The sequence below is a fragment of the Xyrauchen texanus genome, chromosome 25, assembly GCF_025860055.1.
Source record: "Xyrauchen texanus isolate HMW12.3.18 chromosome 25, RBS_HiC_50CHRs, whole genome shotgun sequence".
Classification (NCBI taxonomy): Eukaryota; Metazoa; Chordata; class Actinopteri; order Cypriniformes; family Catostomidae; genus Xyrauchen; species Xyrauchen texanus.
This window is the reverse complement of record NC_068300.1, coordinates 25532294-25559015: the sequence shown is the minus strand read 5'-3', so window position 1 is coordinate 25559015 and position 26722 is coordinate 25532294. Positions and strand designations below refer to the sequence as shown.

Genomic DNA, 26722 nt, shown 5'->3' with positions numbered 1-26722 from the left:
TGGTGAAACACATACAAACCAGTACCTATGCAATGTGACAGCAATCAGCTCCCTGAGGACCACCATGACCAAGACAACCGACAGCAGCTGCCAAACACTGCCTAGCAGGGGAGATGAGGGGGAGTCAAAACTGCAGTTTCCAAGCTGACTGGTACCTTGTGCTATACAAACAAATTCTCTCTTATCCAAGTCCAAATGTTTTCATAATTTTCATTAAATATACAGTAAGATGCCACAAACACACAGCATCTGAAATCCGGTTAAGAGATGTGCTTTGAGGGAGAAAATGGGAAAGAGACAAATCCAAAGAGGATTAAAGGAATCAAATAATGGGAGAGAAAGAGTGAGAGAAAGATATTAAGAGAGAGCCATATCGGGAATAATCGCAGAGGGAGCGAGAGAGAGACATGAGGCGGTGCTCTGAATAGGAAAAGGGAAAGACTGGGAAGAGATTAGTACTGCACTCTGTGGACTCATCACTCAATAAAAGGACACTCTACAAACAACAAGCACACTCAACCTGAGGAGAACTGTAAAAGGAAAGAAACAAGTTTAATTTACAACCTGGAAAACACTGTGGACTTTTTGGATGTTTTGTGATCAGGATAACGTTCACTTTCTGTATCTAGTGCCCATGCTGTTTCAGGTGTAATCTGTTCTCTTTTACAAGAATGACCTCTTCATCTTGCATGGTTTTGATCTCACTCTTGGTTCGGTTCTCATGGGCCAGCTGTCCTCATAACTGCCTGTGCACCTCTGACATCCTAAATTGTGGCTCGCTGGGTCTGGACCGATTTCCCTCACCAATATCTTTCATGACTTCTGTCCTGGATCTTAGTCATAACAGACTAACCTGGCTGGCAACAGGCACCTTCTATGGGCTCCCAAGGCTGCACACTTTGTATATGTCCCATAACCACATCTCCTTGCTCAGCCCAGGAGCTTTCCACAACATAAGCAGTCTACGGTACCTGGACCTCTCTTCCAACAAATTGCAGGTGGTGGGGAAGTACCACTTCCAGGACCTGTTGGCGTTGGAAGTCTTGTTGCTTTACAACAACCACCTTACCCATGTGGAAAGCAACACCTTAATAGGGCTCAGCAATCTCAGAAAGGTTTACCTCAGTCTCAACCAGATCACCAACTTCCCTTTCTTCACAATACGCAAGCACAGCCATCCCAACATGGTGATGCTGGACCTCTCCTCCAACTGCCTGTTTCGACTGCCTATGGATGACATTGTGTTGTTGCCTGTGGAAGTGCAAAGAGGCCTATTCCTGCACAACAACAGCCTGGAGTGTGATTGCTCTGTGTATCGCTTGTTCTGGCATTGGGAGCAGAAGGGATATGCAAGTGTGAAAGACTACAAGGAGGACTATAAGTGTCTGATGTACGGTGAGCCTCAAATATCAATTCATTTTCTGCGCACCTCTCACTTATTTGAGAACTGTACAATAGGGAAGTTGATATCCCTCATCTCCCCAAAGGCTGATAAAATTGTTTACGAGGGAGAACAAGTGAGACTGGACTGCACCGGAACCCTGAATAGGGAAGATCTGTCCTACAGTTGGATCATCCCTCATGAAGAGAACATCTCTCAGCTGATTCAGAATGGAACCCTACATCTTAATCAAGACGGTAGCCTTGATATTATTGCAGCCCAGTCCACAGATTCAGGGGTCTACATGTGCAATGCCGTGGATAACTCCAAGATGATCAATGAATCACGAGAAGTAAATCTAACTGTGGTATCTCAGCGCTTCATGAAGGAGCCATTCAACACAGGCTACACCACCCTGTTGGGCTGCATTGTAACCCTTGTGCTGATACTCATGTATCTGTATTTAACCCCATGTCGCTGTAATTGCTGTAAACCCCCTCCTCCCTCTCCAGCCATCTCAACTTTCGGGGAAGACAGATGCACACTGGCCTCTATTTTTGCAGCTCCGTCACCTGGAAATCGACTGAGAGGCAAGTCTCAGTCTGACAGGCATGTAGTGTTTCTTGAGCCACTCATGGAGGATAAAAACGGTCAAACGAAAGCAGCATTTGTTGTTGAACATCCCATAATTCAATGGGACACAGAAAATGTGACCATTTTCAAAGATAGAAATGATTCAGAGTAGCAAACCTGTGACTTTAAAATCCTGCATGATTAAAAGAATAGTTCACCTCCAAAAAATAAAAATTATTATATAATTTACTAAACTTTATGTTGTTTCAAATATGTATGACTTTCTTTGTTTCATGGAACACAAAAGGAAATGTTAGGCAGAATATTATGGAATGACAGCCTTAGTCACCTTTCACTTTAATAGAACACATAAGTGCCCATCCACTTTTTCAGCCATTCTGTATTTTTCCAATTTATTGTTTCATGGGGATTTCAAAGTACTTCATGAAAGAATTCTAAGCCATGAACCAAACCAACCTGCTCCAAAGTAAGTCATATAATTGAAAACTTTGTATAAGTTGTTTTGGAGTGTAGGCAGACTGATTTAATTGCCTCATTTGCAGTGCATCATGGAAGTGGGCGGTTGCTGCTTTTACCAAGGTTTGTTTGCCGCAAATCTGTGATTAGTGGATTTTCCCCCTCAGGATCGTGGATTTATACGTTATTGTTAATAATGAATACCCCTATGGAAAAAAAATAAATGGGACTTTTTAAATTCTGGAACTAGGCTATTGTTCTCTATTCTATAGGAGAAGAAAAAATAGAATGAAAGTGAATGGTGACTGAGGCAAACATTCTGCCTAACATCTCCTTTTGGGTTCTACATATAAAATTATAATAATACGGGTTTGGAAAATGAGGGTGAATAAATGATGACATAATATGCATTTTTGGGTGAAATATCCCTCTATGCCTGATTGAACCATGGGGAGCATCCCCACAAATTATTCTGTAATAAATCCCTGTTAAATAATTATATTAATCCTTAAATTAAGAACGTGTCTCCTGTCTCAAAATACCTGGCAGTATGAGTCTGTTTGCTTACACTGACGGTACATGTATGGGTAGGACTGCATTGCTAATAAAGCATTGAAAAACCCACAGAGGCTGGATTATAATTTCTAGGGCACCAAGCAAAATTCAGATTTGAGGCTCTTCGTGCTAGGTTGTTTCGGAAGTACAAACTCCATCTGAAGGCGGTCAAAAACATTTGGTGGTCAGTCCATGCACACATACACAAGACACAGTATGATACTATAAGATGTTGATTTAAGAAAAGAGGACATGTCAGTCTTGATCTAAATCCTCAACAGAAGGCCTTCTAGATCAATTTAAGGGTTAGGCTTAATCTCTGCTGTTGTGTCATTACCATCTAATCCTTGTCACGAAAACTCTCAATGTTAGTAAAAAATTATGGAGAAGTTTATTCAGAAACCATGACAGTATGCAATAAATAAATGTTCTTCTTCCTCATATAGCAGTTGCAGTTTTATTAAATTGTTTAAATCCACAACTCAAAGGAGTGAGATGATAAATGGACAAGAAAAACCAAGAGAAATGTAGTGAGTGTCTGTTTATGTGTGATATAATTCATCTTCACCACTTTGCATTAAGCAAAATGCTCTTTCATTAGAGGGATGTGCTATGGGAGAGAATTAAACACCCCTGCCAGAATTTTCCCTCCCACACCATGCACAATATTGACTAAAACAAAATATGAAAATGAAAGAGCACAGAGGCAAAGGTAAAATCCACACAGACTGTTTCCAGTTGTGATCAGATTTATCTGCAGCAACCCACTTTCCCATTCGTAATACAATGACACATGTATTCTGGCTTACTGTCAGCTATAAAGCCCTGCCACAAGCAATGTTTCTACATAGAATAATCAGATCAGTTATAAGAACTGAAAAAGCATTCCTAGAAATGAGAGTGAACAATCATCAGAGAGTGCATTTACATGCACGTATTCATAGACAGTTTATGATGAATGAGCATACATGTGGTCATATAAACACCTTAAATCGTTTTCTTTTTATTTGGGTAAGTACATAAATGGTTTAAACATAAAAAAATAACAAAAAAGATTGGCACAGGTTGATTTTTGCTCTGCACGTAAACACCAAGTGTTGTGCGCATGCCTGTTTGCATTTTAAAATCATAGAATTCATAAATTATTTTATATCTTATATTTTTATCAAACTAATCTGTTGATGTGGTTAACATCAAGTCTTTCTGCCCTTGCAAAAGGGAGAAAAAAACTGAATGGTTGAGTTCATAAATAATCAGCTCCTCAGTCATGAGGATATGTGCTTGCAACAGCAACTTACAGTTGAAGACAGAAGTTTACATATGCCTTGTCCAAATACATTTAAACTCAATGTAGTTTTTTTACAAGTCCTGACATTTAATCATAGAAAACATTCCTGGTCTTAGGTCAGTTGAGATCACTACTTTATTTTAAGAATGTGAAATATCAGAATAATAGGAGAGAATTATTTCTTTCAGCTTTTATTTCTTTCAGCACATTCCAGTGGTTATGAAGTTTAAATACACTTTGTTAGTATTTGGTAGCATTGGCTTTAAATTGTTTAACTTGGGTCAAATGTTTTGGGTAGCCTTCCACAAGCTTCTCACAATAAGTTGCTGGAATTGTGGCCCATTCCTCCAGACAGAACTGGTGTAACGGTGTCAGGTTTGTAGGCCTCCTTGCTCGCACATGCTTTTTCAGTTCTGCCCACAAATTCTCTATTGATTGAGATCAGGGCTTTGAGATGGCCACTCCAATACCTTGACTTTGTTGTCCTTAATCCATGTTTCCACCACTTTGGAGGTATGCTTGGAGTCATTGTCCATTTGGAAGACCCATTTGTGACTGAGCTTTAACTTCCTGGCTGATGTCTTGAGTGTTGCTTCAATATATCCACATAATTTTCCTTCCTCATGATGGCACCATCACAACATGATGCCACCCTCATGCGTCACAGTTGGGATTGTGTTTTCTTCCAAACATAGTGATGGTCATTATGCCCAAACAGTTACATTTTTGTTTCATCAGACCAGAGATCATTTCTCCAAAATGCAAGATCTTTGTCCCCATGCACAATTGCAAGCTGTAGTCTGGCTTTTTTTAATGGTGGTTTTGGAGCAGGGGCTTCTTCGTTGCAGAGCACCCATTCAGGTCATATCGATATAGGACTTGTTTTACGATATAGTTACTTGTCTACCGGTTTCCTCCAGCATCTTCACAAGGTCCTTTGCTGTTGTTGTTCTGGGATTGATTTGCAGTTTTTGCACCAAATTACCTTAATCTCTCCTTCCTGAGCAATGATGACTGCATGGACCCATGGTTTGTACAGATGAACGTGGTACCTTCAGGCATTTGGAAATTGCTCCCAAGGATGAACCAAACTTGTGAAGGTCCACAATGTTTTTGGAAGTCTTAGCTGATTTCTTTTGATTTTTCCATGATGTCAACTAAAGAGGCACTGAGTTTGAAGGTAGGCCTTAAAATACATCCACAGGTACACCTCCATTTGACTCCAATTAGCCTATTAGAAGCTAATTGCCTAAAGGCTTGACATAATTGTATTACATTTTCCAAGCTCCTTAAAGGCACAGGTAACTTAGTATATGTAAACTTCTGACCCACTGGAATTGTGATATAGTCAATTAAAAGTGAAGCAATCTGTCTGTAAACAATTGCTGGAAAAATTGTTTGTCATGCGCAAAGTAGATGTACTAAACGACTTGCCAAAACTATAGTTTGCTAAAATGAAATCTGTGGAGTGGTTAAAAAATTAGTTTTAATGACTTCAACCTAAGCACACTGCAACTAAAATGGTGGCAAATGCGACCCGAAATATATGATTGTGACAATAATTTGAAATCTAGTAGCCATTGGCGACATTCGGGTTGTGTGCGTTCATGCGGTTTCATCAGATATAATCTTGTGTCTTGAGCCGCTTTTCAACAATTCTGTTTCTGATGAGCTCACCACACCACAGAGTGAGTGAGTGAGTGAGTGTGAGAGAGAGAGAGAGAGCGCGGCGAGAGAGAGAGAGAGTCGTGAACAGTGTTTGAACTCATGAGCTGAACTCACAACTGGGAGTGCAGACATTTCAAAATAGTAATGGGTATTTCGGGCTTCTTTATTACTAAAAGTCCTATGTTGTGTACCACTTTATTTTCTTCTGGCAATTATTGATTGGGATTGGAGTAGCACAATAAACTGCATCTGGGATTTCATTAAATTTGCACTCTTGTAATCTCTGTGACTGGACCGTCCCGTAATCATAAAGAAAGAATAAGGCAAAAACAATATATATACAGGTGAAACTCGAAAAATTAGAATATCGTGCAAAAGTTCATTAATTTCAGTAATTCAACTTAAAGGTGAAACTAATATATTATATAAACTCATTACAAGCAAAGTAAGATATTTCAAGCCTTTATTTGATATAATTTTTATGATTATGGCTTACAGCTTATGAAAACCCCAAATTCAGAATCTCAGAAAATTAGAATCTTACATGAAATCAATAAAAAAAAAAAAAAAAAGGATTTTAAATACAGAAATGTCGGCCCTCTGAAAAGTATAATCATGCATATGTACTCAGTACTTGGTTTGGGCCCCTTTTGCATTAATTACTGCCTCAGTGCGGCGTGGCATGGATGCTATCAGCCTGTGGCACTGCTGAGGTGTTATGGAAGACCAAGATGCTTCAATAGCGGCATTCAGTTCTTCTGCATTGTTTGGTCTCATGTCTCTCATCTTTCTCTTGACAATGCCCCATAGATTCTCTATGGGGTTCAGGTCAGGCGAGTTTGCTGGCCAATCAAGCACAGTAATACCATGGTCATTGAACCAGGTTTTGGTACTTTTGGCAGTGTGGGCAGGTGCCAAGTCCTGCTGGAAAATGAAGTCAGCATCTCCATAAAGCTTGTCTGCTGAAGGAAGCATGAAGTGCTCTAAAATGTCCCGGTAGACGGCTGCGTTGACTCTGGACTTAATAAAGCACAGTGGACCAACACCAGCTGATGACATGGCTTCCCAAACCAACACAGACTGTGGAAACTTCACACTGGACTTCAAGCATCTTGGATTGTGTGCCTCTCCATTCTTCCTCCAGACTCTGGGACCTTGGTTTCCAAATGAGATGCAAAATTTGCGCTCATCAGAAAAGAGGACTTTGGACCACTGAGCAACAGACCAGTACTTTTTTTCTTTAGCCCAGGTAAGACGTTTGACATTTGACCCGTCTGTGTGTGGTGGCTCTTGATGCAGTAACTCCAGCCTCAGTCCACTCCTTGTGAAGCTCCCCCACACATTTGAATAGCCTTTTCCTGACAATCCTCTCCAGGCTACGGTCATCCCTGCTGCTTGTGCACCTTTTTCTTCCACACTTTTCCCTTCCACTTAACTTTCTATTAATGTGCTTTGATACAGCACTTTGAGAACATCCAACTTCTTTTGCAATTACCTTTTGAGGCGTTTCATCCTTGTGGAGGGTGTCAATGATGGTTTTCTGCACAACTGTCAGGTCAGCAGTCTTCCCCATGATTGTGAATTCAACTGAACCAGACTGAGAGACCATTTAAAGGCTCAGGAACCCTTTGCAGGTGTTTAGCTGATTAGAGTGTGACACTTTGAGCCTACAATACTGAACCTTTTCACAATATTCTAATTTTCTGAGATTCTGAACTTGGGGTTTTCATAAGCTGTAAGCCATAATCATCAAAATTATATAAAATAAAGGCTTGAAATATCTTACTTTGCTTGTAATGAGTCTATGTAATATATTAGTTTCACCTTTTAAGTTGAATTACTGAAATTAATGAACTTTTGCACGATATTCTAATTTTTCGAGTTTCACCTGTAATGTAGATTCTGAAGAGCAGTACTAAATAAAAAAATATTTCATTTGTATAAATTATGAAAGGGGTGTGAACATTTGAGACAAAAGGGAATGCAAACTTGTCTTCTCAACAAGACATTCTGTATATTAAACCTCAGATTAATGGGCTATCATCTGTCTTCCTATCTTGTTTCTGAACAGCAATCTAAATCCACAAATGCTTTGATTTGGAGACAAATATTTCAGTTTAGGAGCATATGGCTCTAAATTCATTTTGTAGTCTGGAGCCTAAGTGTATGTAAACTTCTGACTTTAACTGTAACTACACATAATATTAGACAGTTATATAGCAATGACTGCTTTGTTATGGCTTTGCCTCTGTTTTGCATGTAATACCAGGACTGTTTTAAGAGATAACTATCAAATGAGAGATGAGATCGTGGAAGGTCAGGTTTTAGCTGATTACTCTTTAGGGCAAACTAGGTACTCTAACATTTTTTCTGCCTTTTTCATAATCCTTTAAGCTTTCTTTTCCAGCTGCAGAGAACGAAGCACAGATGGAGAGTGATTTGGTCTTATCTTTTGTTCAACCTCTCCTATATTCAACTCAGGCGGTGATAAATGAAGAATGGAAGGGGGTGGAGAATGCAAATTGGTTCCCTAAATTGAGAATGATTGTGCCAAGTCTGTGTAATACAGATTTCCAACCCATCCAAAAACGTTTTGTACCTCGGAACTATAAATACACTAAGTCATATTAAATGACACACCTATATTGTACATTAACAAAACTAACTAAGAGAATCTACTGTTGCAATTTGTCTGGAAGGCAATAAATTCCTATAGAGGATATGCTTACAAATGAATATGCTGTACTGCCACATCTATTACGCTAAATTAGTAAATCTTACAAGCACAACTCATATATGCAAATTCAGCCCCTATAGCAAAAACATCTGTTCACAAGATAATGTATAAACAGATGGACTATTTATGAGGTATGATGTACAGCATACTTTCCAGTGCATTAGATGAACAGTTTGCTTCTAAGCTGCAAATAAAGTATGCCATTATCATTTTCAAGCATGCTTTTAACATTGGCATTCTCACAGCAAATTTTGGAATTAACACTATTGTTTTTCTGTAAACACATAAGTTGAACATGCTGTTAAAACCTTACACGGTTTTAACAGCACATTTAACAGATACATTTCAAGTTGTCCATGCCCACAAACAATATTAGGCATTGTTTTCAGAGGCATAGCTGTTTTTTTAGGTGAATAATACATTTTTTCAAATGCTATGAGGTATAATTTTCTACAGAACTTAAGCTAACCTTATTCATTGTGTTCATGCACAAAGGCAGTAATGAATCAGTTATTATGAAAAAGATCTTGCCATAGTTACACATGAAAATAATAATTTGTTCCTTCTATGACAATACACTTTTCTTTGGTGATGCACAATGGGAATCAATGAGGAAATGACTCCCTCTGCTGGCTTGTATAATCATTAGATCAAATTTTGTCAGGTACCCATAAAACAACTTTGGCATTGATTGACCTCATTGAAACAGAAAATCTGTAACAACTATTTTTATATAATCATCATAAATAATTATGTACATATACAAAGAGTTCACATGAGTAAATACTGAACACAATATCACAATGTTTGATACAACCTTGTTTTAATAGAACATTTGTACAACCAAGAATGTAAAAAAAAAAAAAAAAAAAAAAAAGCTAAAATGAAGAATGACACTTTTCTTTAAAAAAATATTGTCTGCATTTTGCTCCTTGTTCACAAACCGTTTTGAAAATCCAAACAAAAAGTATTGACAAAAATGAAACATTGAAAAGGCAATTACATTTCTTGGCAATATAAATATAGTGGTATGAACAAGGTTTTTTTTAAACATTTTAGGAAGAGCATTATTGAAAACAGTGAAACTCTGGCCACTGGAGTCTCAAATCTCATTCATACAAAACCAGATTTCATTTTTTTTTCCTCTTTTCTTTTTTTTTTCTTACACTTCATGACATTGATTTGATGTGCTCTTACAGTTAAATATGTACATTCCTAATGCCAGTAGTCTATAAGGGAGGCCATGGCATCCTAATGGCATTCAGTTGTAGCTGTAGTCTGAATAGCAGTCTGGGCGTCCACCCCCTCCCCTCCCAGGGGGATAGCCCCAATTACAGGACGGGCCTCCTCTGATTTGACCCCAACCTGGTCTAGATCTCATGGGACCTGGTGGTACACCTCTGCCCCTGAAACCACCACGCATCATATCAGAAGGTCCTGACATGCCCCCTCTGGGATGGTATGTTCTTTTGTTGCTGTGTGACCCACCTCTGCACATGGTCCCCCTTGCAGCTCCAGGGACGGGTAGGAGTCCTCTACTAATGGTGCCGCCCCTGGTGGGTGGGATCTGACTCCCTCCCTGATTCTCTGAGGAAGAGTTCACTGAAGTTATGCTGCCTTGGTTGCATGAGGTCAAACTACCCAGTGCACCTCCTTCATCATAACCACCCTCCTGCAGTACAGGTACAACTGTAGAAGTGACTGGAGCAGGGGTGCCTTCTTCCTCTTGACCTTTATAGGTTCTGTTCTCACTGGCCCCCAGCACACCTGCAACCTCAGTTTGGGTGATAGGGAAAGCACTGAATCCTCCCCCACTCTGTCCAGCAGTGTAACTGTGCTGGGCTCCCGGTGTCGGCCCCCAATTATAGAGAGGTGGAACGGGAGGAATAGGAGTGAGGGCTGGAAAGAGAGTAGCATCTGGGAAGGAAGGAAAAGTGGTGTGAAGAGAGGAAGAGGAGGAAGCAGTCTCTAAATATTTCTGAGCATCCAGAGAGCCAGCATTTCCCAGCTTATTTGCAATGCTTGTTGTTGCTGCACCAGCCAGTCCCACACTGTCAGGGGGCTGAAGAGAGGAGGCTGATTCTGTAGTCAGAGTCATCTCCACTAAGCTTACAGGTGGCTGAGGTAGGGGCAGGGAGGTTGGCTGGGCGATGGGCAAAGTAGAGGTGTTTGTGGTGGGTTGGGTTGCAGTTTGAATGTACTCTGAACCTTTGGAGGGCACCCGGACTGGTGACGAATAAGCAGAGGACATGTGGTATGCAGGTGATCCAGAGTAAGGGCTCCAATGTGCTGAGCCGGGACACAGATAGCTCTGGTGGGGGTTCACCCCAAAACTGGCCAGGGTGTCTTCCACTTCAGGCTTAGTTGTACCCTCCTGAGTGGCAGCTTTATATTGAGCGATGGCAGATTTGAGAGCTGCGTAATTGGACACATAAGAGCCCTGGGTAGGGTAGCTGGAAGGGTTTAGTGGGGGATCCATAATGGGGTCCAAAGTGGGCTGGTCAGGGAGAGGAGGACGAAACACATCTGTATGAGGCAGAGGGGGCAGAGGGGTCTGCTGTTCTTCCTGATTATTTTCGGTTTGAATGGAAGGCTCTTCGATAACCAGTATGTCATCTTCAGAGTCTATGGACATGTCCTCCTCATCTACCACTGCATCAGGCTCTGCTGAGTGGTGAAAGAGAAGTTAATTAACATGGCTTCAAACATTACCAATTCTGTGAACAAAGTTTATGATTTCTGAATGAGCAGAGATTGCACAGTTAGGAAACCGCATAATTTCTGTTAACTGTCAAGATATTTAGGTTTTACCTGGAGCAGGTAGGACATCCACTACTTCTTCCGGAATGGTGATCAAACTCTGGAAGTTGTTCATGATTTCATTCATACATGCCACGATGACGCCGCTACCAGAGAACTGTGAGAATGTCTCATCATGCCTTTCTGTATATAAACCAAAGTGATAACAGCAAAAATGTCATATCATAAGAAGGAAAAAATACCTTAAACAAATTTGAAACACTACCATTCATAAAGACCACTGAAGTCCAATATTCGACTAGACCTGTTAAGCGTACCTGTAAGGAATATGATGTGTCGGAGCGGTGTGTGTTGAGCTTGTAGCTTCACCAGACAGTCCAAATCAGGAGCCTGCTTGGATGGAGTGTCACACTCGTGGTAAGGTAGAAACTCCACCAAGTGTTTCTTCTGATAGGCTGTCAGCAGGTTTAACAGATCCAAGGCCTCTGTGTTTAACCTGTGAAAGTGAAGTGGCCAATAATGTGAGATATTGAAGACTAAGGTCTGTCAGGATTAGCTGTACAGTCTCAAACAGTATCTAACCTGCTGAGCTCTTTAAGCTTCTTTTGAGTTTTACAGTGCACCTTCCACTTCCAGGGTGAGCCCTGTTCCTCCAGAAACTGAAGAAATGCCTGTAGCTTTTCTGCAAACACAATTCAATTGTGAGCTTTATGAGAAAAAGGTATGCCAAAATGCAATAACACTGAATTTAAGCTGAAAATTGCAATTGAACAGTTTCAAAAGAAAAAAAACATTACATTTCTACCATCACAGCGTTAATTATAGCTGATGGTACAGGTGTTTTTGCAATCCCACCACATTTTTGGAAGCTCTTACCTAGTGTTATATTAATAGGGTTGAGAATGAGCTCATCTGACACAATGAGACCTCCTGACACAAAAAGCTCATTGTAAGTGCGATTTTTCACATCATCCAGACTGTCCACTCCAGCAAAGTAAACAGTGGACAACTTCTTTAGAGACACTAGTGCTGGGATCTAATTGAGGTATGGAGGGAAAAAATATTAAAGTGGATGCCTCTCAGTTTGAATACAACAGTAACTTAGTTATCTTGTGATGTTACCTTATGTACATGAGCAGCAATATCCTCATTCTGAATGATGATCATGAACTTTTGCTGGCTTTTATTCACCAGGTAGGTCTGTGGGTTGCAATCAATGTTGCCAAGACTTCTTAAATACTCCTGCAAAACAAAACAAGGAAGGAATAACAGATAATGTGAGTTTTTAAAAACAAAGGTCAATATGCAATCCACAATGAATATTCTGACACATTATATACTTAGAATTAGACCTTGATCTCAGTGCAGAGTTCACTCTCCTCATCTCCTCTCTGAATGTAGAACTTTACCGCATTCTTCTGCATGATCTCCACCAGTGTGCACAACACATCCGGCTTGATCTGGCCAATAATGTTGCCACCCACAGTGCTTGAGGTTCCTGCAAGGGTAGGATCTGAGGGCATCTCCAATACTGAAGGGATTGGAGGATGACTGCCACTTATGGTTGATGGAGAGCACATGGGACTTTCAACAACATTTGTACACTTGGGGCCATTTGACTTTCCTCCTGAAAATAGGTGGACCCCTTTGACAGCGCCATGAGGCTTGCCTGAAGAGGGATGTTTAGGGGTAGGTACATGGGCTTGTGGCTTGCTAATTGAAGCTTGAGACTTAGGCACTGGAGATGATGTTTTAGTGTGACAAGGAGCAGGTGCAGAGGGCAGGGTAGTTTGGGCAGGAGCCGGCTTGGCAGAAGAGGGCAGGACAGAAGGCAAGTGGGCAGCGAGCAGTGGGGCAACAGCAGCTGATGACGTGATGGTCGCCGCTTCCAAAGACACACTGGGAGCACGAATCAATCGGTTCATCTTTTCAGAGAGTGTGTTGATGTACCCCTGCACTGGTGGCGAGGAAACATATTTTGAGACAAAAGGAGAGAAGGCCGGGCAAGTTCGATTGGCCTGCTCCTCACGTCGAAGCAAAGGAGGCTGGGAGATATACATTATATGTTGGGCCTCCATCAGTTCATGGATCCCTGAGCAGAGGTTCTGGAACTCACTGTCAAGGATGGCCTCTACTGCTCTCCCTGTGGTCTTTGCCTGCTTCTCCTCTCCACTCATACATGCCTCACCAACACCCTCTAAAAATAAAACCAGAAAGTGTTACCATACTTATCTTTAAATGTATGACCCCTTCTTTTGTTACTTTTTTCTGTTATTTCTTTATGCCTATTGGTCATGGGCTCATTTGTGGTCATATTCTGCATTTACCTCTTATTTGTGCCCCTGCTTCATCACATTTCTTTAAAGCTGATTATGATATTAGGACCTCTTTGTCTTATAAGAATGCAAGTGAGTAAGAACCTGTGGTGGATGTTCTCCAGAGATGGTGGCTCTGATGTGAGGTTTCTGCTGGATGAGAGGGCTGCTGTTCCATAATGGAGGAGGGACTGTACACATCCATACTGCTCCTACTGCAAACCATCTGCTCCTATAAACACAAGCTAGAGGTTAACAAAAACAACTTCAAAGGTGAAAGATTCAAGAATCAAGATATGTCCAAGAGGACAGAATGAGTGTGGTGTTTGACATTGTGAGGCACAGTACAAACCTCTAAGTAATCCTGGTTAACCTGCTCTGCATCAGCACGCCTGCTTCGCAGGTCAAGGTCACAGTGAGCAACTGAGTCAGTGGGGTCATGACTCTGGTTGATCTCCAAGCTGTCTGGGAGCAAAGGCTGGCTACTTGCAGAGGTCTGGGCCATCCTGTTAAGTGTGCTGAGGAAGAGTTTGAGCAACGTATGCGTATCTCGGAGAGTGGCACTGTGAGTCACGCGCTCCCGCAGGTCTGTATCACACAGCCCCATGCTGTCCATCATCACTAACCGAAAGAGAAACCAGCTGTCAACAAGGAACTCATCTTATCTGAGGAGCTGCAGTCATACAGATGTGGGAGTATCAATCACACTCTATTGTGCTGGAGCTACTTCGTGGCACACTACACCCTCTCTCAGATGCGTGTCAAATAGGCAGTTCACATGGGCCTGATGATACAGGGAAACTAAGTAATATTCTCACATTTGTTTACACATCAACTTGTAATCATATTAGAGGTCAGATCAAAGTTCATTTTTATGCAGGTCTAAAGATAAAAGTTTTACTGAAGCTACCTTAAATTTAAAAAAAAACAAGACCTTGGTTTTCTTTTAAGTTTTGAAATAAAACGAAACCGTTTCCTACATAACTTTGTTGCTTCTAAATAATATAAAAATAGTTTCAGTTTAAAAAAAAAAAAAATTCAGTATGCAATACTTGGAGACTGAGAATGTGTATATATGAAATGTTTTCATATATCATGCAACCACCATCCTCTAAATTTTTTCCTGTACACTCACCTCTCCCTGGCTCTCCGTTCAGCAGATCTGTCCTCAGGTACTTGCTCATGCCTCCAGCACCTTCCCTCTCTAGCCTCCTTTTCAGACTGGCGGGGTCCCAGTCCTCATCTCTCTCTGGCCCGCTCCCATCATCCTTCCCTAAAGTCCTCTTGTGTAACTGTATCAACTTCAGCAATTTCTCCATCTTTTCTTTCTCATATTCCCCTGTGGCTTCTGAGCACCACCGTTAGACTGAGAAATCCCAAGTCCACTGCTGCACGATGCCTGTCTGTCTGACCCTCCCCAGTCTGAAACAGGACTATACTCTTCTACGCATGCTGGGGGAGACACTGCCCCTTGTCTGCTGTCCATTAGGTCCTGCTGCAGTGCCTCCACAGGCAGCTGAAACTGTCCCGGCCCATATATGTAAGAGTTGAGGGCCAAGTCTATATTCTTGGGACGAGGTGCAGGGTGTAGGTTGGTCCGGTCATCTAAACTGTGCCGATACTCCCCCACCTGAAAGGGCTGTATAGCACCTTGTTCTTGCTGACTTAGATAGTCCAGTGCCTGACGTTTCAGCCCAGCAGCAAGCTCTTTTGGTGGATTGGAACGCAGCTTGAAGAGGCTATGGTGCAGGGCAGGTACAAAATTATCTAGTTGGTGGCTAATTGGGTCTTTAGGCTCTAGTGGAACCAGTGGGTCTTCATCTACTCCAAAGCTCTTAGCAACTTAAAAATAATAAAAGATATCAATTGAAGGAGGTAAATAGATGCAGTCAGTGAGGGATAAACACCCAAATTCAAACAAACATAAAAAAAAAAGACTATGCAATACAAGGGAGACTCACCCAACCTCGAGACGATTCTTTGCTCTTGAAAGACAAAAAGTGCCTGTAAACCCCTGTCATATCTGCCTCGCCTCTCTTAAAAAAAACGAACAAAGTGACAGGCTGCATTATTCCATGCTGAAGACTGAGGCTACAAGTCCAATTTGAATTAAATTCCATATGTAGTTTATGGTGCAACCAAAATACCATTAACCAGGGGAGAAAAAAAATATATATTTGAACTTTTAACTTTAAAGGATGAAATACAATGGGGACTCTCAACGGGGATTTTAAAATGACTATGGCTTGTGAGCAAGACTTCCACCTAAGGGGGTGTGCAAACTTTAGTTCTTTTATGTAAACATGCGCTACATGGATGTCTTTGACTGATTTGCCATGTTTTAGATGCTGTGTCATGTTAAAAAGCACTTCAACCTTTAAAAATGCATCTTGAGACACCTGCTTTCTGTTAAACTATTTGTTTAGGTAGCCTTTTATGGTGTAACAATGCGATTGGTCTGAAGTCTTTGAAATATTCTACAGTTTTAGCATTCAAATGTGCATTTTTATCTAAAATATTCAAAATTGTATTTGACAGCCTTAGTCCATGCCATGCCCATATTTTCAATGCTGATGAACGGGGTCAAAGTTTGTCATGTGTTGACCTACCGTTGGTAGCGTGCAACTGAGAGGACGAAAGGAGGAAGAGAAATCCTTTGTCTACCAATGGCTTCACCAGAACCTACAGTCAAAAGAGATTAATTATAGCATAACTTTAATAAAAGCACATCCCCAGTACAACTTCTACATATCAGCTGACTGACACAGATTTCATCAACAGACTGAAGAAATGGTACAGAGAGAAGATGGTGGGCGGGGACTTCACCCTGCAATAGTGGGGCTGTGGAGGGTCATCCAATCAAAGTGTACTAGAAGTGGGTTGTGAATGAGCTCACCATTCTTTCTCTCTCAAGACGCTGCAGCAGTCCCGAGAGACTGTCTTCCTGTTTACTCTTCCCATTGACCTCATACAGGCTGCAGTACATGCCACACTTCAATGCTGCAACACAACACATTTTCAGCCTCTAAACAATGCAACTAAATACCTGCACAATAAAACATGCATTGTAGTGGAACAGAATATTATCCATGTTCAGGTAGAGAAAGGCTTTCACTTGTGTGCTAGAAAGTTTTGGCATCTCTTGGATTAAAAAACACCAATAGTGTTATTATAATGAATGAAAGCAAAAATATTTCCTTTAACAGAAAATATAAATAAATAATTAATAATAATAACATAATTGGAAAAATGTAAAGTAAACCAAAATTAATAAAAAAAAAAAATAGAAATAAGAACTCAAAACTATCATAACCCTGGGAACCACTGTTAATTCACATACCCTCACGTGATCCACTGTACGTGTCCCAGGATAACAGAGAAGATGGTATCTTTCTCTTTACTTGATCGAGATGCATTGCCATATTGATGTCAAGCTTTTCTGGGCTAAAAATTGTGTAAGAAACAAATACAGCAATTTAAAACCAGTGAAACGTTCAGGAAGGACAAAACTGAGCCCAGTAGTCTTAGCAGAAAAGAAGAGACTTACAGTTTAAGTGGAATGAGTGGGAGACTTGTAGACCGAATGCAAACTTGATAGACCTCCTCTCCCTTATTCACCAGTGAGCCACTCCAAACTGTATATCTCCGTCGAACTAAAACATCAAAAGCAAAAGAAAGAGCTCCGGTCCTTTGTTATGCTGCAAGTGACTACATAACTGAATATCTAATAATTTTATCACACTGTTATGATAAAGAGAAATACATACAAAACTTACCCCTCTGCCCTTCATGCACAGTGCTGTTTAATCTACCAAGAGAAAAGAAACCTTTTAAAATCTATACAAACCAACAGTAAAGGTAACTAAAAGTAAATATGTCAATACATTTTTATGCACTTAATACGTTTCTAAGCCAGTCTTAGGTGTTACCAGTTTATACCTGTGTGCAGCCGTAGCAGACTCTTTGCCTTTGTACTGAAAAGACACAACTGCGTATGGTAACACATGCCTGGGCCTTGACCTTAGTTCATCAAACGCAAATTCATAAAAGTATTGCTGTGAATAAGAAACAGAAGGATATGATGTGAGTAAACCGAATCTATCCAATCAAGTAATACAAAAAGAACATTCAAAATGAAAAATAACTCATAATGGCACAGCTGTAAGGATGATTTGAAACAAACTAACCTGAGTGTGTTCAAAGGCCCTATAGGACAATAGTGAGGTCACTTTGCTGGCATTCTTGTACAGATGGCAGTCATATTTAGGGGCAGGTTCAAGATTACCCTTGGGCACATTCTCAAATATTGTTTTCACTTTACCCTGCAGAACAAAAAAAAGGTCACATCGACTTGTTGAATTTATCCAAAACCAAAGTTTTACTATAAGGCATACTGTCATTCAATATGCATTGGTTATTACAATCCATGAGTGAAGCACTTACCTTCATGACTTTAAATATTATTATCTCTCCAGCAGCACCAACTTCAAATGTATTCATTTGTAACAAGTCTGAGTATTTTGAGAGGTAAACCCCTAAAAATATAAAAAGTAGCAGTTATCTATGAGAATTGTTACTAGATGTAAAACTCCTTCAAAAATGCCATGGGGTAATCCCAAGATATTTGTTATCAATACTTTGGAATGCAGAGTCCTGGAGTGTTTGCTAGGAATAAATATTTGCAGATACTATTTAATTTCATCATCTGAAGAGACCAATCACATTAGAAAGACACTTGAAGTGATAGGAATGAGTGTCTGGTTTTGTGAATACATAAAGTGTCTTCATTGTTTAAGATATACAGCATTGGCTTCACTAAGGAGATCATGAACTCATCAACAACATGAACCAATTCAGATCTGTTGTAATACCACATCTCTGGGAGACCTGCCTCATATTACTGTGCCAAGAACAAAATGAACAGAATGTTATTTCCAAAACCTCAAACATGCTATGCAAATAGAAAGCAGCAGTAGGGGAGACCAATATTCCAAAAAAATAACTGTACACAAACATATTTATCTAAGCCATCTATGTCTGTCAGGAGTTGAGTTTCATTAACATTTATTTGGTCGACATCCAACAATACAAGAGAGTTGAAAGAAATGGTCTTTTTGGCCCTTATCTTAACTTCGTCAAATCACAACCAAAAGTAACTAGACAGACCTAACAGGACTCAAATATTTACAGCCAAACAGATGTCTCTTAATGGAATTAATGTTCTGGAGACAGAATGCTTACCTTTAAGAGGACTTCCTAGATTGGTGACCCGCGAATGTCCCACAGAAAGACCCTTTTCGCAGATCAATTGAACCTGGTGAAGGGGTTCAAACATTATTATTATTATATAATATACTAATAACTATTAATCTGATAACTGGCCTTCTATTCTAATTAAGTACTAGGTTTTTTGACACAAGGTTTTTGGTACAACTACTCGACTCACATTTCTATTTACATGTTATTGCGTTCATCTTGATAAATAATTAAATACAAAAAGGTAAAGGTTGCATTGTCTGCCATTTGGACATCAAAATGTAGTGGAGAAATCTCTAACAGGGGTCAAAGTTTGCATTAGGTTTAAACTTCTAAACATCTAGGTTTTCAGAATATGCTGCTTACAAGGCACTTTCCTATTCAAAGCGTTGGCAATAGTCTGATAATTTCAATCCATGTAAATGTAGCGAATACATTTTTCCATTTCACCATCCTAGATTAAGTGGCATAACACTATACAATAAGGTTGTATTCATTAACATTAGTCAATGCAAATAATTAGCATAAAGTAGCAATGAACAAACATTTACAGCATTTATTAATCTTGGTTGACATTAGTCTAGTTACTGTTCATCGCTGTTGGAGCTTGTGACTGTTAGATGCAGACCTTTTTATCTACCACGGGAATTCACCACTGTTTGCATAACCGGAGTTTACATTCCCCAAGCTAACGCTAAGGAAGCGCTCTGTGAACTGTATGGGGCTATGAGCGAACTGCAGAACGCTCACCCCGACGGACTGTTTATTGTCGCCGGAGATTTCAACCATGCAAATCTCAAGACAGTGCTCCCTAAATTCCATCAGTATGTGGACTTTGCAACGAGAGGCTGAACGCGCTTGATCTTGTTTACACAAACATCCCAGGCGCTGCGGGCGGAGCCCCGCCCCACCTCGGCTACTCAGACCACATCTCTGTTATGTTAATTCCAGCATACAGACCGCTCGTCAGACGCACAAAACCGCTTCAGAAGCAGGTGAAAACCTGGCCAGCAGGAGCCATCTTTGCTCTTCAGGACTGTTTTGAGTGTACTGACTGGCACATGTTCAGGGAGGCTGCAACATATGGCGATTCTACCAACTTGGAGGAATACACAGCATCAGTGACCAGCTACATCAGCAAGTGCATTGATGATGTCACTTTCTCAAGACCATCACCACACGCTCCAACCAGAAGCCGTGGATGACTGCGGAGGTGCGCACGCTGCTGAGGTCCCGAGACTCCGCCTTCAGAGCAGGCTATAAGGCAGCCCTAAGAACAGCTAGGGCCAAACTGTCACGGGCAATCAGAGAGGCAAAGCGCCACACGCCCAGAGAATCCACAGTCACTTCCAGGACAGCGGTGACACGCGGCGCATGTGGCAGGGCATCCAGGCCATCACCAACTACAGGACAACATCAGTTGCCTGTGACAAAGATGCCTCCCTTCCAGATGCGCTGAACGACTTCTACGCTCGGTTTGAAGTGCAGAACGACGTGATGGCGAGGAAGTCCACCCCTCCTCCCAACGACCAGGTGCTCTGTCTTACCACGGCAGATGTGAGGAAAACTCTACGTAGAGTCAACCCACGGAAGGCTGCTGGACCAGACAACATTCCTGGCAGAGTGCTCAGAGGATGTGCAGACCAGCTAGCAGATGTTCTTACCGACATCTTCAACATCTCTCTGAGCAGCGCCGTTGTTCCAACGTGCTTCAAGGCCACCACCATCATCCCCATGCCAAAGAAGTCTTCAGTGTCCTGCCTCAACGACTACCGTCCCGTCGCGACTTACACCCATCATCATGAAGTGCTTCGAGAGGCTCGTCATGAGGCAGATTAAGACCCAGCTGCCCCCTCACTAGACCCACTGCAGTTTGCGTGATCGTTCAAACCGTTCAACGGACGATGCCATCACCACAACCCTCCATCTGGCCCTCACCCACCTAGACAATAAGGACTCATACGTTCGAATGCTGTTCATAGATTTCAGCTCAGCATTCAACACAATCATTCCCCAGCACCTGATTGGAAAGCTGAACCTGCTGGGCCTGGACACCTCCCTCTGCAACTGGATCCTGGACTTCCTGACTGGGAGACCTCAGTCAGTCCGGATCGGGAACAGCATCTCCACCACCACCACACTGAGCACTGGGGCCCCCAGGGCTGTGTGCTCAGTCCACTGCTGTTCACTCTGCTGACTCAAGACTGTGCAGCAATGCACAGCTCGAATCACATCATCAAGTTCGCCGATGACACGACCGTGGTGGGTCTCATCAGCAAGAACAACGAGTCAGCATACAGAGAGGAGGTGCAGCGGCTGACTGAACTGGTGTAGAGCCAACAACCTGTCCCTGAATGTCGACAAAACAAAAGAGATGGTTGTTGACTTTAGGAGAGCACAAGGTGAACACACTCCGCTGAACATCGACGGCTCCTCTGTGGAGATCGTCAAGAGCACCAAATTCCTTGGTGTTCACCTGGCGGAGAACCTCACCTGGTCCCTCAACACCAGCTCTATCACCAAGAAAGCCCAGCAGCGTCTCTACTTTCTTCGAAGGCTGAGGAAAGCACATCTCCCAACCCCCATCCTCACTACATTCTATAGAGGGACTATTGAGAGCATCCTGAGCAGCTGCATCACTGCCTGGTTTGGGACTTGCACCGTTTGGACCGCAAAGCCCTGCAGAGGATAGTGAGGACAGCTGAGAAGATCATTGGGGTCTCTCTTCCCTCCATCAAAGACATTTACAAAAAACACTGTATCCATAAAGCAACCAGCATTGTGGACTGACCCCACACACCCCTCACACAAACTCTTTACCCTCCTCCCGTCTGGCAAGAGGTACCGAAGCATTCGGGCCCTCACGGCCAGACTGTGTAACAGCTTCTTCCCCAAGCCATCAGACTTCTCAATACTCAGAGACTGGTTTGACACACACGTGTCCTGAGTTGCACTTTAATAACTGTCACTTTATAACTGTCTGCTACCTCAATAACTGCTATGTGCATAGAACATTATCTCATAGTATGTTATGTTTACATTTTAGAAACTGTCATCTTTTTGCACTACTGAGTACTGGTCGGTGCTGCACTGTCTATTGTCCTGTTCATTGTCAGTAATTTGTTGTACTGTCCTGTACTTTTTGCACATGTTTGCACGTGCACTTTATATAGGTATATATAGGTAGTTTATATAGGTATTTTATTTCGTTGTGTAGTCTCATGTGGTCCTATGTTGGTCCTTTGTTGTTTTTATGTAGCACCATGGTCCTGGAGGAACGTTGTCTCGTTTTGCTGTGTACTGTACTAACTGTATATGGTTGAAACGACAATAAAAACCACTTGACTTGATGCTTATTCATACAATCACAAATAATTTTTTGTACTCTAAAAGTGATACATGTTAACATTAGTCAATGCACTGTGTACAAACAACATACTTTTTTTGATAAAAAAATATTTTAAAAATGCTGTGAAAAACCATTGTTAGTTCATGATACCTATTGCACAAAATAATGTTATGAATATAACCTTTTTGTAAAGCGTTATCAATTAGGTCTGCAGGATATATAAATTACATAATAAATAAAGTTTAAATAGCAATACTCAGGTTAAAACAGTACCAGAAAACAGTGGTCAGTACCAAAAGACCAAGTTGCTGGGGGTGGTACACTATGCAAAAAAAAAATCTTGTGCTGACAATCTCACCTTATTTCTCTCTGGCAGTAGAAAAGCATAGAATTCGGTGAGCTCTGCATCTGCCCTACCATTCTGCTTCAGTTCCCTTTTCTTTTCGATGAACTAAAAGAAACAAAACAACAAGACATTGAACTGAATCATTCTTTAATTAACTGAAAACTGTCTCTACATGAACTCAGGACAAAGTCAATCATACAGTCTATAACAATTGAAAGAGTAAATGTTGCAGTCCAACTATAATTCATGTTTGTCCACTTCACTACTCACCTCTTTCTCCAGGAGCTCATTGTGAATGAGACAAGCTTTGGTGTAAGTAAAAGTCCCACGTGAGCCAGCATCCAGATAGAACGTGGAGAGGAGCTTCACAACTTCTTCAAACTCTCTGGAATCTGGAGACAAGTGCTGAAGGAGACCTGGAGAACAACACACATTAAGAAAAGGACAGAATTCATTAGAAAACAAGAGGGTGGAAATACACAGGAACAAGATCAAAGCATATAAATATATGAATTGCAAAGTTTATAAATGTCTTGAGTAGTCGTTTTTAATGGCGTGACAGTGGCCGACAACATACATCTTAAATTGCATGAGGAATGGACAACAGAAATGCACACCACATGTAAAGCAAAAATATGCTATTCAAACTGGCACAAGGTGATGTATGCTTTAACCCAGTGCTTCATTTAAAGGGTTCCACCCATTTTGACCAATGGAATTCCATGACTTTTTCAGGCATTTGTGAAACAATATTAATTTGATCGAAAGTGATTCGCTAAAGAATCAGTGTGAGCCATTTTGTCCAATTTAATGACAAGAACTGACCCAAATGTATAACATAACATAAAAATTGGACATCACTATGGCTTGTGAGCAAGTTTTACTCTACACAAGAGCAATATCTAGCTGATGAGATGTTTTAAATGAATAGGCCTATTTCAATACAGAGTGGAATAAGTTAATACGTTAATGTATGGGCTCAATGGACAGTTGTTTGTGGCAATATTTTCTACCGTCCCTCCTAAAAAAAAGTACCATAAATCAAGGCAAGGCCCTTATAATGAGAGTTAAAGGGGGCAACAATGAGGCCATTTCAATGGAAGTGAATGGGGCCAATTTTGGAGGGTTTAAAGGCAGAAATGTGAAGCTTATTATTTTGTAAAAGCACTTGCATTTATTCTTCTGTTAAAACTTGTGTATTATAAGAGATGTTAAGTTATTTAGGCCTAAATCATCATTTTTGGGGTCGTTTTAGGTTTTACGAATCGTAATTGATATAACTTTGCACAGTAAAGATTAGTACGAAACTGAATCACACTAAAACCTTGTTAACCTGGTGTTAAAATCGTGTTATTTCTTTTTTTTAATGCAAATTTTCCATGACTTGTAAATTACTCTCAAGTTCCATGACTTTTACAGGCCTGGAAATCAAATTGTTAAAATTTCCTGACATTTCCAGCCAGTGGGGACCCTGCATGTAACTGTTTAGTACGAGCTAGCACAGGCCTCAAATCTTTAACAATACGCTCAAGTTTATGAGCAATTTACATGGCCAGTCACGTTTAGAGAACGATTTTGACAAACTAACATGAGAACCAACAAGTACATAGCAAATAAAAACAAACCACACCTGTCTAAATAACTCAATGGCAAAACATCTGTTTAAGCCAATACAAAGGATTTTTGTCCTAGATCCACCACGCAAGATGCCATAAGCATTTCCGCACGCAAAAGTGAAAGCAGCCAACCATGCATAACTAATACTAACACCTCCTCACAAGTGCACCTGCTTCGTTTTCATTCAAATTCACTGTATTTCTCTCACAAAACAACGCGCTTAGGCCTAAACCTCATCGTATTAATTTAACTGGAGAGTCTACTTTTAAATGAAAACAGTACACTATATGGAAATGAATGTCAATGGGACACTAGATGTCGTGTGATTAAAACGTTCAAATATCGTGCATTAAAGACTGAGGGAAGAAATACTGTGAACAAATATTGTGGCCAGTTAAATCACACTAGCCCATTCATAGTCAGCGCTGGATGAGGAGGGGAAGACATGTGTCATGTGGTATGTGGTGGCTCAGCGGCCCGGGGTAGCCAACTAGCTAGCAACGACACCGGCCTCCGAGAGGTTTACAACCATAGGGGAAAAATGCACATTCTCTCTCGTGCATAATTTGAGGTTCCAGTGAAGAACTCCCGTGGCGCGTGAAACAAACCTGTTTCTCATGTGCTGCTTGAGTTGCATTTAACTTACCAGCAGCTCTGAGTGCAGTGCATTAGCTAAAAATCAATATACTAACAGCACTAAAAACCTCACCAACTAATCACGTGGTGCATTATATACGTACGGTGTTTAGATGATCAACACCGTTATATTAATTCAATATCAGCCGCTAGATAACGCAGTTTTATCGGGGTTGCAGGCTGCACGCTATATGAAACAGAAATAGTTCGTTTCGGCAATGGCAGACGCAGTAGAAATAATAGTGAAGGGGACACACAACCTTTCCGCTCCTTGATCTTCCGCGGAATCTGAAAATTCCTCCTTGGCAGCTCCTCTGCCGACCTCGGCAGTGTCGAGGGCGAACCTCTACAGTTTTTCTGGTCCGACAGCCCAGGCCTCTGCCGCTCAGAAGCATCTTGTTCAGACATTTGCTCGTCTTCACATCCAGCTTGATCGCCATTTTGCTTCGATGTGGCCGTGCTAGAGGCTGACAACAATTGTTTCTTGCTCTCACAATCCTCCACGGTTAGGCCGCCGGTATTGGTGCTCTCCTTGTCGCTTTTTCTTTCCTGGCCGATATTGCAGGCCATTTTTTTAAGACCAGCGATCACCTCGTAACGCAAGAGATGAAGTTGGTTTTCAGTGCCGCTTCACGGAGTAATTCTCCTTCTCAACCAGTCTCCGCCATAATGTCTGTGACGTATACCTTCCCCACCACTGCAAAACTCTGGCGTCACTCCGTTTACATTCACGCAGGGCGACGCCCCCCATTGGTGCTACTGTGAACTGCACAGCGTCTAGACTTCATAACACTGGGAGCTTTGATCATTGGCCGCTGTCCAGCTCCAACAGAGGGCATTGTCCCTAACATTTACCTGAGAGATAATTGCTGTTTCATAGCTGCAAAAATTGCATCGTCGAGCTGTAAGACTTTGGGGAATGTCACTTTTTTTGTTTTTCTTCAGACATTGTGGTGAACCATATAATATCATGAAATTCAAGAGATATGATTGACATATGACCTGATTTCAGAACTTGAACTAAAATACATGCCAAATTGCTATTTCTCAAACTAGACATTTAATGGACATTGGGATCCAAAAATCAGACCACATAGAACATCTGGAATTCATTAATTTAATCAGAGTTTTATTGCCAAGTGTGCTCACATACATAAGGATTTTTTTGTTTGGTGATGGGAGATACAAGTGCACACGACATTACATTGAGACAGAATATAAAAAAAGGTAAGAGTATAAACAGACAGTCAAATAATAGGACATATAAGAGAATGGCATATGTACATGTGCAAGTTGTAATATATGTGCAAGGCAGGGTATGTACAGTTATTGAATTAAATATGTGAATTTACATATATACATGAGAAATGTATTTACAGTACATTATTGCACTATGGGGGATTTCTGAGGCAGTATAACTGTTCATGAGGAAAATGACCTGAGGGTAAATACTGTTCTTGTGCTGGATGTCTTGGCGCTCAGTGCTCTGTAGCACCGACAAGAGCGCAACAGTTCAAAAAGGGAGTGGTCAGGGTGTGTATACCAATAATCCTCTCAGCAGTCCTGACTGTCCGTTGTAGTTTCATTCTGTCTGATTTGGTCAGTCATTATCATTTCCAATGTTTTGAGCATGTTCAGCCCAATGTTGTTGTGACTGCACCCAGGGTTTTGGGGGCCCTAAACAAAAATAGTGTATGGGGCCCTACAGGTTTCTAGAAAATACTAGATAATTTAGAAAAAATATACGAAATGAAACATACTACG

At 41.1% G+C, this 26722-nt stretch overlaps 2 protein-coding genes across 2 annotated transcripts; one reads left to right on the top strand and one right to left on the bottom strand.

Moving 5' to 3' along the window:
• The first annotated feature begins 459 nt into the window (after positions 1-459).
• LOC127619285 (amphoterin-induced protein 3-like) lies at positions 460-3049 on the top strand. The gene has a single exon (XM_052092145.1). The coding sequence runs from the start codon at positions 672-674 to the stop codon at positions 2124-2126; it is 1455 nt and encodes a 484-aa protein (XP_051948105.1). The 5' UTR covers positions 460-671; the 3' UTR covers positions 2127-3049.
• A 6462-nt stretch (positions 3050-9511) lies between these two features.
• tasorb (transcription activation suppressor b) lies at positions 9512-25639 on the bottom strand. Its single transcript, XM_052091799.1, is given in 24 exon segments — positions 9512-11346; positions 11491-11622; positions 11757-11935; positions 12022-12121; positions 12316-12475; positions 12562-12681; positions 12792-13636; positions 13860-13986; positions 14107-14375; positions 14890-15093; positions 15096-15596; positions 15716-15790; positions 16364-16436; positions 16651-16754; positions 17095-17198; positions 17302-17407; positions 17531-17562; positions 17694-17809; positions 17942-18076; positions 18198-18289; positions 18996-19068; positions 22718-22810; positions 22976-23121; positions 25219-25639. Coding segments are annotated over 24 exon segments (5502 nt in total). The 5' UTR covers positions 25529-25639; the 3' UTR covers positions 9512-9940.
• Between the last annotated feature and the right edge of the window lie 1083 nt (positions 25640-26722).

Bases quoted from the DNA above. Each gene is read 5' to 3' on its own strand.
- LOC127619285 (XM_052092145.1), top strand. From the start codon at position 672: ATGACCTCTTCATCTTGCATGGTTTTGATCTCACTCTTGGTTCGGTTC.